Source organism: Quercus suber, unplaced genomic scaffold, assembly GCF_002906115.3.
Source record: "Quercus suber isolate HL8 unplaced genomic scaffold, Cork oak 2.0 scaffold_32, whole genome shotgun sequence".
Taxonomy (NCBI): Eukaryota; Viridiplantae; Streptophyta; class Magnoliopsida; order Fagales; family Fagaceae; genus Quercus; species Quercus suber.
In genome coordinates this window covers 58,564-67,865 of record NW_027069497.1, presented here as the reverse complement: position 1 = coordinate 67,865, position 9,302 = coordinate 58,564, and the positions used below count along the sequence as shown (strand labels likewise).

At 36.8% G+C, this 9,302-nt stretch overlaps 1 protein-coding gene across 1 annotated transcript; it reads right to left on the bottom strand.

Annotated features, from left to right (window-relative positions):
• Positions 1 to 4,287: 4,287 nt before the first annotated feature.
• Positions 4,288 to 8,493, bottom strand: LOC111997590 (probable beta-D-xylosidase 6; the record flags this gene model as incomplete). Its single annotated transcript, XM_065770479.1, is given in 10 exon segments — positions 4,288 to 4,481; positions 4,484 to 4,600; positions 4,603 to 4,863; positions 4,866 to 4,877; positions 4,965 to 5,039; positions 5,042 to 5,311; positions 5,314 to 5,526; positions 6,216 to 6,313; positions 6,420 to 6,586; positions 7,567 to 8,493. Coding segments are annotated over 10 exon segments (2,151 nt in total), but the record flags the coding sequence as incomplete, so codon positions are not given.
• Positions 8,494 to 9,302: the final 809 nt, after the last annotated feature.

Sequence of the window (9,302 nt, the reverse complement as noted above, 5' to 3'; positions counted from 1 at the left end):
TTTAATTTCATTTTACGTGTCGAGCTCTCATTGGCGTGGCGTAAAACACTGGTTTTACGCCACGCCCGGACCTAATGTTTTCTCTTTTTTTTTATTTACTCACATATGACATGTGGGGACAATTTTTGCTTCAAAGTCAAGGGCTAGACCATGTTGTAACTACTACTAGTGGTACTCTTCATCACTTGCTCATCCCTTATAAGGTGCAAATAGGGAGGTTTCTTTCCTATGTGGGACAACAAATTGCCTAGGTTACAACATGGTCTAGGCCTTGCCTTGAAGTAAAAATGTCCCCGTATTAAAAAGAAACCAAACTAGGTACTCTCATCCACTTGCTCATCCCTTATAAGGTGCAAAGAGGGAGGCTTTCTTTCCTATGTGGGACAACAAATTTGCCTAGGTTACAACATGGTTTAGTCCTTGGCCTTGAAGCAAAAATTGTCCCCACATGACATTCTTCTTCATTAAGAATGTACACTATTTGATTTTAAATTGATGAATTGAATAACAAAATTGATTTCACACAAATACTATACCTGGAGTCCTGGATTAAAATTTTCAAAAAATAAAAATAAAAATTCTGGAGCATCTAGAGATGTCGGCCGCCACAAGACCAAAAATGTCACTGCTTAGCAAATAAGGAAATACATATCTTCTAGTACTTTTAAAGAGCTCGAATTTGTCTGAAAGCATGGATGTCAGGTAGATTATAATTATGTTGATGACTGATTAATACAAGGGGGTTGCTCTAAATGTAGATGACCTAATCTCTCATGTAATCAGCTCTACCAACTACTCAGCCCATGCTCTTGTAGCTTGGGCCCCTTTTTGTAATATTTATGGGCCTCTTTCGATCTATAGTCTCCAGTCCCAGTCCAAGTTCTTGAGGCAGAGAAACTACATGGCTGGGCTCAGAGCTCTCTTTTAACCATATCTCCATTATTTCATCATAAAAAATGGAAAAGGACACAAACAAAATAATAAAAATACAAATTTAGTTACAAATTTAGTTGTTAAATTCCTTTAAAAAGATTAATATTACTACTGTGGGGAGAAAAACCCAACCTTACGTAGTGGGGCTAGGGCCCTATTTGAAGATTACTGTGTGTCCAGAAAGAGAGACCGTTGACATGGAGTCCATCTGGAAGAAAATACTTGGAAATGAAGGAAGAGTCAAATCCGAAGAGGTCACCAGTATCGAAGAGGTCTTACTCCTCGGATACGAATAGTCTTATTAATCAAACGTGTGGAATGTCCAATAATCTTCCTAGCAAATGTTACCTAAGGTTAAAATTGTAGTTGCATTTGAAGGTCTGAAGGGAAGTTAAGACCCTTCCCATCTTGAAATCACATGGTCGCAGGCTACTTGATGTAATATTTGAGGTCCATGTGCAATTTCGACATGTCCACCTACACAAAAAACTCTGTTGTCAGCTTGATAATCACATAATAAATTCACTAAGATGTTAAAATTGAGAAGAGAGAAGATATATTAAGTTATATAAGTCATATACCTCATTGGACTGTAACAAATGTGAATAAGCATGCTCTTTCCTCGCTTCTGATCATTCTCCACTGCTTCAGGTGAAGTAGTTCATTATAGCTGATACACGGGGTGGAAGAAACAGACTCTGTCATTTTACTTCAGAAATTTAAACAAAGTTTCAATGTTTCAAAAAATCTTCCTAGTTCCTACTCTTTTTATCAGAGCAATCAATCCTGACGCAGTCAGCATCCATACAGCATGATATAAGTATCTTTTTATATTATATAAGTATCTTGTAGCTCTATTATTCCAAAACCCTTTGTTTTTCGGCTTGATTTGTTGTAATTTTTAATGATTCTATGTGTTTATCATGTGAACATGAAGAACCTTCTCTTTCAACATAAACTAAATAAAAACGCACACACATCAAAATTGAATATAAGGAAAAACAAAAGAATTTACCTGACAAAGCGTTATGGTTGAATTTTTGAAAACAGTATCGCAACCCATATATAGATACCAATAACTTTCATGCCCCAACTAACATTCTAGCCACCTGAGAATCCATAACCAAGCTCAAAAAATTAGTATTAAATTTAACGAAATCGTATTATACAACAATGACAACAATAATTTGAAGTGGAAAAAAAAAAACCTGACGAGCGTGTTCGGCGACCCAATCGTTATCATGAACAAGAGAAGAAGAAGAAGAAGAATCTGCTGAGCCTGAGATTTGGATTTGGTCCCTTTTTCTTGTCGTCTTTGGCGGTAGTCTCGACGAGCGAACACGCGGGCTCTCCGGCATCGTTTGGTGGAGTTGGGATCAAATCGAAGACGAAACCTCGGTCTAGTGGCGAGCTCAGCTTGCCTATTACCAGACCCACCTGCAACAAAACCCTAAATTCAGATTTCAACCATTCTACATACATACATGCACACATGATTCATTGTAGAGAGAGAGAGGGGTGCCTGAACGGGAAGCGGATTGGGTGAGACGATCCTCGATCAATTTGAGTTGGGTTCCTCTCCAACCACCGCTTTCACCATTTTCGATTTTCTCTTGTGGGCTCTCTGTAGTCTGTACTAGTGTCTATGACTATACTATAAAGAGCGGACTTGAAGAAGCCGTTGAAGCATTAAGCTCATTTTTACGGTTATGGCTTTTTTCTTTTCTTTTCTTTTCTTTTTTTTTTCTTTTGGCGCCTTATTTTTAATTAAATTATATTTTTAACCCAGCTTTTAGGGTGGATTGGTATACGCCGTTGCAAAACGGTGTTTTAAATTTAAAATGGACTTTTGTTAAAAAACAACTACGAGGAGTTGTTGTTGAGTTTTAAAAAAAGGTCTTTAAGCTTAAAAAATACTTAAATGAACAAACTCTCAGAGTCGATTTGATTAGAGTGAAAACTGAAAGGATAGAAAATGAGATTACAATCCATTTGAGATTTTTAGTTTTGGATTGTTTGCACTCTTAGTTTGAGATTTTTCATTACAATTCTTCATGTTTGATTCCATTTCAAAATGGTTATATTTTATCAATCTTTGTCATTTTAAGTGTCAATACAACATTTTAATTTTTTCTCTTTTCTTTTTTCCTTCTTTCTCTATGAAATAACTAGATTGGTCAAGGAAATGAATGGAATAATCATTTTAAAAATGTAATAAATCTTAATTGACTAAAATGAGAAATCTAAAACTTTAATGGACTGAGTTTGTGGTGAGGTTCCTACTTTGAATTATGCTAAATAAGTCTCAGTCATTCCTTTCCTTCTTGAATTAATATTATTTAGCATTTATATGAGAGAGACCTTCCTAAGTCCTTAGCATTCACGGATCAAGGCATACTTTGCATCTTGAGAAATTATTGTAGAAACATGAGAAATGTATAGCTTTGAAATATAGAATTGAAGCCAGTCCCTAGAGTAAAGCATATGGATTACGTCCTGAAGCATAGCAAGTGAGCTCAATTTGTGAAACTAAGATTGAAAAGTTAATATACATGCTGCATTTTGAGGAACTGAGAAAAAAGAAATGTCAGAAATCAGAATTCTACTCCAATCTCCAATTGCTCTTAGGATTACACTTCTCTTACCCTTCTTGTCAACAACTAAATGGATGTACACAGAAAACTAAACCGAAGAAAGCTGAAAGTAATTAGGTCCATTTCACGTTCTTCATCTTCTTGGGAAAGATCAAGCCCAGCAACCACAACTACTGCATCAGCTTCCGTGGAAATTCGAACAGCTTCTGCAAACCCATCACTGGAATTACATCGTGTGTCACCACAACCATAGCATAGGTTGTTTTGATGTAAGGTTGTAGTCCCTCAAAAAGGCTAATCGGATTGCATGGTACACCTACACATTAAGGAACCCTTGAAAACTACTTTAAACTTACAAGCCATAAAAAGTAACAGACAAGCAATCCTTCCTGAGAGCAACCTGTGTAGTCACCACCCAGTTGACTGGAATCATTTGCTGAAGGCCCAATAATGGCCAAGGAGGTGATAGTCGTTCGCTGTAATGGCAACAAATTCTTATCATTCTTTAAAAGCACAATTCCCTGCCTTGCAGCATCTATTGCCAATTTCTTGTGTGCCAGAGTACATATATCTTCCTTCCCCAATTTTCCAAAGTGTCCCTTACTNACTATTAATGTTACATTGATAAGTACAAGCATGTCCTCATCACAAGCCGTGCGAAGCTTCAGCCAATTAGGTGGTGAGTCAGCCCAGTACACACACACACACACCCACCCAAAAAAAAAAAAAAAAAAAAAAACTCTCCAGGTCCATGTTACAATCCAATGGATATAGAATGCTCCAACCTTTCCAACATAAGAAGATGATTTCCCAAGGGTAATATCTTTACCCCATCATCATTCACAATGCTAAAATGCTTGCATGGGTCAATTCCAATGTTTACTTGAACAGCATTCAAAGATTCTGTATGTACACGGGTAAATTCAATCAAAGTTTTCCGCGGGGCTCCTCTATTGAAGTGGATGCTCGGCCAAATAACATTATCACATGGCTCGCATCCATATCACCATGGTTGAACACTGAAATCTGCACTTCAAATTTCAAGAGATTGCAAGATGCTATCTCATTGACATAATATAATCAATCCCATCTAATGTCTTGTGAGTAGTTAATTTACTTGGACCAGACTTGCTAGTAGTATTCAATATCGTTATATTGTCTGGCACTGATATAAATTTATATGTAATATTGGAATATGTCAACCCATATCCAAATTCATATACCACCTCTCCAGTATAGAACCTATAAGTTCGTCCTGGATAGCCTCGTGAAGGGTCAGGCCGCAAGCTCATGTCATTCATGGGCACACTGCTAAATGATTCAGGATACCAAGTGATGGCAAACGTCCACCTGTTTCTCTCAAACATTGTCCAATAAATTTCCTATGACAAAAAGTAAGTGAATGTACAACATTAAGATTTGATTCAAGATACAAACCTGGATTAAACTCTCCAAAGATAATTTCTGCAACCGCTTGCCCACCAGCCTCACCCGGGTATCCTATCCAGAGAAGCTTCCAATTTGTGGGTTTACTTTGGCAAAGGATACATCAATTGGTCCACCACCAAGTAGGATCAAAATAATAGGCCTTTCACTTGCAGAAGACACTGCAGAGATGAGATCCATCTGTTTACCAGGCAAGAGAAGGCTTGTCCTGTCACGTTCTTCATCTTCTTGGGAAAGATCAAGCCCAGCAACCACAACTACTGCATCAGCTTCCGTGGAAATTCGAACAGCTTCTGCAAACCCATCACTGGAATTACATCGTGTGTCACCACAACCATAGCATAGGTTGTTTTGATGTAAGGTTGTAGTCCCCAAAAAGACTACAATTTTCCAAAGTGTCCCTTACTAGGGTCTCCATTGAAAAGGCCAAGAAGAAGTTGGACTGAAAACAAACTTGAAAGAGCTCGGTTAATGTCCTCCTCCTGAATCTGCCCTTGCTCAAGTGCCAACTGGGTATACCGGGATAAATATGTGCCACAATCTATGTCCATTCCTGGTTCAGTTAAGCTTTTCTCATAAACTTTACAAGGTGTAACACTTATTGAAGCATATTAGAGGTTGTTGGTTCAAAGATTGAAGTATTGCAAGAACAAAAAATGCGCTGATTTCAGAGGCTAACATTCCATGACTAAGTTTTTGTGATGGAGGCTCACATGAGCTGATTGCCTCTATCAATAAGGCTAAAACCTCATTGAGTATCTCTTACATTAACCAACCTACTGATCTTCAAATTCTTTGCAACTATATGGTCAAGTCTATTATCTTATTTTATGCTAATTTATTTTTCCACCCCCTTAAAAAGAATGATATCTCAATGTCTCAGTCCTTTTAAATCATATAACTAACTTTAACATCTTCGAGTGCAAAATAGTTCAAATTTTATCTACAAACCTTATGCATGCATGTAAAATATTTAAAATGTTCTCAACCATTCATTTGAATCAACATAATACTTAAAAATGAAGATATTTGGAGTTGTAAGTCATGTTTATGTCCTCAACCATTCATTTGAATCAACATAATACTTAAAAATGAAGATATTTGGAGTTGTAAGTCATGTTTATACCTGTTAAATTTGAGCAATGACACAGCATCATGGATAAGCATCAAACCCCAAATGCATGCACATTGCACATTCTTTTTTCCTATAAACTTACTCAACTCAGGCAGCAACAACCTTACCTGCTTTAATAACATCAGCAACTGCATCCTCGGGAGCCTTAGCATATTTATGATCTTCATAAATTACAGCAACTGCATCACAGTCTGACGTGATGTATCTGCATTTTCCTTCAAAAAGTTTGTTAAAAACAAGTAAACAACACTTATATTATCAATTCATTCAGATGGAAACTTTCAATCCAAGCTTGCCACATTAGTACATACCCTTTGAAGCCCCAATCCCTTCGAGCTATCTGCAGGAGATCAGGATCTGCACATGAAGGCACTCCATTGACTCGATTATATGAGCACATCAAACAAGTAGCTCCGCCTTCCTCAATGCAGCTCTGAAATGGAGGCTGGTAAGTATCCTCCATATCCTGCTTGGAGACCTGGTAAAACAGCAAAAGCCACAGCCTTCCTCAATGCAGCTCTGAAATGGAGGCTGGTAAGTATCCTCCATATCCTGCTTGGAGACCTGGTAAAACAGCAAAAGCCACCACAGAATAAAGAAAAGGAAACCAAATTGTGCTCTCCATTTCATCAACACAATATTCCTTTCAGAGTACTTAATCACTTAAGTTTCTGTTTAAACCAAATTCAACATCAAGGAAAATTGCAGCCATGCCATCATAGCAGGGCTGTATGTCATCTATTTAAACCAACTAATCACTATATATCCTGATTAGTGATTATTCTTCCCCAGGAAGGACACCAAATTATGACAACAGAAAATGTAAAACAAGCTTATTTTCACCTCAAAAGAAAGTTTATGGTTTTTTAAGTATCGCATTTTTCAAGGTACGGTTGTATTACACAATAAACAGAATAACCTAATTAAGATAAGCTCGTTCAAACTCACACTAAACAAGAGTTTTTGAGAGAGTTTTAACCTATGACGTCCGCTTCTAATGATAACTCTTTATTATCAAATCAAGACACCAATCAGTTTTTAGTGTAGGCAGAGATTCTATTCAAATCTCTAATACTACTATCAGAAACTTTACCAATTAAGCTAACTGGAAGCCACACACTAAACAAGAGTTCAATTGTCAAATACACACAACTCACAAGTCACAATCTTGTGCTACAAGCCCAAATTGTCTTTGGGTTTTCGAAGAAAATGTACTGCTTTTTAAAGTATTACATTTTTCAAGCCACAATTGTACTTTTACACAACATACAAAATAACCTAATTAAGATAAGCTCATCTAAATTTACACTAAACAAGACTTCAATTGTTACATACAAAGAACTCACAAGTCACAATTTTGTCCTGCAAGCCCAAACTGACTTGGGTTTTTGAGTTTTTCCAACGATAATCCCAATGAAATACAAAAATAAAAAACATAAGAGTGAGACACTTCCTTACCACTGCATTGAAGCTAAATATATGGAAATCCCCCCAATTCTCCAAATCATAAGCAGTATAATGCTTGCAACAAGCAGAAACCATGAAGCCACCATCCCCACCAACCAAATCCTCACCCTGCAACCCCTTCACATACTCAACAGCATAAGCACTCGCCACCATAGGATCCTCACCCGCGGTCTCTTGCCCTCTCCCCCACCTGGGGTCCCTGAATATATTTATATTGGGTGCCCAAAAAGTCAACCCAGATTGACCCTCATTGTACATGGCCCGGCCTTCGAACCCAATAGCCCGCCCAACGGAAAACCACAAACTTTTATTAAAAGAAGCTGTGGTGAGCAAAACCTGAGGGAATGAAGTTGCAGCTCTTATTGGGCCACTAAAAGACACACCAGGGCCATTTGTAGCTATGCCATGGAGGGACTCAGACCACCACTCATAAGCAGATAAGCCGAGTCTGTGTATAGCAGAGGCGTTATTGGATAGGAGTTGGATCTTTTCATGGAGGGTCAAGAGGGAGATGAGGGATTGAGCTCTGGTTTTGATGGGGAGGGAAGTGTTGCAGAAAGGGTAAGAGTGGTGTGGTGGGGCACAGGAGAAGCTTGGGTTTGATTTGAAGGGGTGTGATGATGGGGCTGTGGAGGTGCTTGGGAAGAGAGACTTTGGGTTGAAGATGGTGAGGAGTTTGAGGAAGATCAGAGTGATAATGATTGCATTCCAATTGCAAGGCCATTTTTGGAACATGGTGCAGCTACTGAAACTTGTTTAGATTGAGCTTGGTACTGAGTTTTCGAGCTGGGTTTACTTTTAATGAAGATTCTGGTTGTACTGATTTTCTTTGACTTTGTGCGAGATTGGATTCTTGCTGGTACGAGGTTTGGAGTTTGATCTCCTTGGGAATAGAAATCCTCTTCTTCTTCTTTTTATTCTTTTATATATATATATATATATATATATATAGAAATAGAAATACTTCTCTTCTTCTTTTTATTCTTTTATATATATATATATATATTTTTTTTGGGTTATCGAGAACTGAGTATAAGATATTTCAAAATTAACTAATTTAGTTCTTAAATCCAACTTAATCCTAACAAGTAAAAACCACTAGACGCCCATTAGTCATTTAATTTTTCCTATTCTCTTTGTTAAAATATATAATCTATCATTTATATTCCAAAATCATATATTATACCTATATCTAAATTCGGTTATATTCTCTTCGAGACAAATTATTACATTTTCACTAATTAATACTTAAAATTTCATTCATTAAGATCTGAGATTTATGCATTTGTATATTAAAATATGTGTGTCAATCCCCAAAATAGCTAGGAGTGTAATGAAACCTAGTAAAAATAAATGAACATCAACATGGCATTTAAAACACTATTTTTGTGTGCAGGTGTGGATGTGATTTTTGTTTTTTGTTTTTTTGGGTGTTAGGAGTCACCACACTACTAGTTATTTCGGTGATTGGCAAACATATAAATTCTACCCAAAAAAAAATCTTAGTACACTTGTAGCGTGTGCAATAAGTTTAGTATACCATAATCAATCATACGTGTTGATTGTAATGTGATTGTTAATCACAACTTAGTCATAGTAGAAGCATGTATTGTAATTCCATTGAGTACCCAAATTTCAACCCCCACCCAAAAAAAAAAGTATATCTAATTTTTCAAATTGAAAAAAAAAAAAAAAGATAAAAAAAAGTGTAATTGTTATTTATATAA